A 917-nucleotide genomic window follows, 5' to 3' on the forward strand; every position below is an offset into this window, starting at 1 on the left:
AGCAAAATTCCTTACACATTCTTTGAATTTTTACATGAGTGAACATTAACACGTGCATCGTACTAGTATCTATGCTAATCTAAATTACAAATATGAATATTTAAATAATTTCCAAACAAACAAATTAAATAGTCATCGTGTTATAAATAATAATTTTTCAAGGAGATTGTTTCCATGTTATCCATTTGTATTGATATACTTTATTTTTTAGTTTAGATCATTAAGTTCATCTGTCAAATACTTGCTATACCAATTAGCTGCGTCAGTTGGTATACGCTTGAGACTATCATTAAAATCAACATGATAAAGCCCCCAATTTCTAGAATAGCCTGCTTGAAATTCAAATGTATCAAAAGCTGCCCAGGCAAAGTAACCACAAACGTTTACACCGGCATCTATGGCTGCTTTGGTCGCGTTAATATGTGAAGCAATGTAAGCAACTCGGTGTTCGTCCTTCAATGGATTTGGAGTTTTGAAAGAAGCAATGCCATTTTCTGTTATGTAGATTTTTGGATTTTGGTAATTTTTCTTAATATAAAGTAAGAAGTCATATAATCCTTCAGGGTAGACAAAGTTTAAACCGTATTGATCCATGTAACCAAGAGTTTTTCCTTCGATGTTAGAAACTTCTGACATGGCTAAGGCATCAAAATTATCACCAAAAATTTTGGTTCTATTTGTTTCATGTCTAGCAAAGTAAGAAGTATAATAGTTGATCCCGATAAAGTCTGTGCTTCCATTTAACATTTTTTTATCCTTTTCTGTAAATATGGGTAGCCTATTCCCCACTAGCTTTCTCATTATTTGTGGATAATCTCCATGGAAAATTGGCTCTAAAACCCATCCCCAATAGAAATCCATTAGTCTTTTAGCAGCAGCCACATCCTCCGGATTAGAGCTGTAGGGAACATAACTTC

General features: G+C 33.5%; 1 protein-coding gene across 1 annotated transcript in view; it reads right to left on the reverse strand.

Annotated features, from left to right (window-relative positions):
* Positions 1-207: 207 nt before the first annotated feature.
* Positions 208-917, reverse strand: part of LOC127104827 (beta-glucosidase 24-like) — a 1,641-nt gene continuing 931 nt past the window's right edge. Inside the window, exon 1 of the mRNA XM_051041974.1 lies at positions 208-917. This exon is cut by the window's right edge and continues 931 nt beyond it. Within this exon, the coding sequence (XP_050897931.1) occupies positions 208-917 (710 nt within the window).

This window comes from Lathyrus oleraceus, chromosome 7 (assembly GCF_024323335.1).
Source record: "Lathyrus oleraceus cultivar Zhongwan6 chromosome 7, CAAS_Psat_ZW6_1.0, whole genome shotgun sequence".
NCBI classification, from domain to species: Eukaryota; Viridiplantae; Streptophyta; class Magnoliopsida; order Fabales; family Fabaceae; genus Lathyrus; species Lathyrus oleraceus.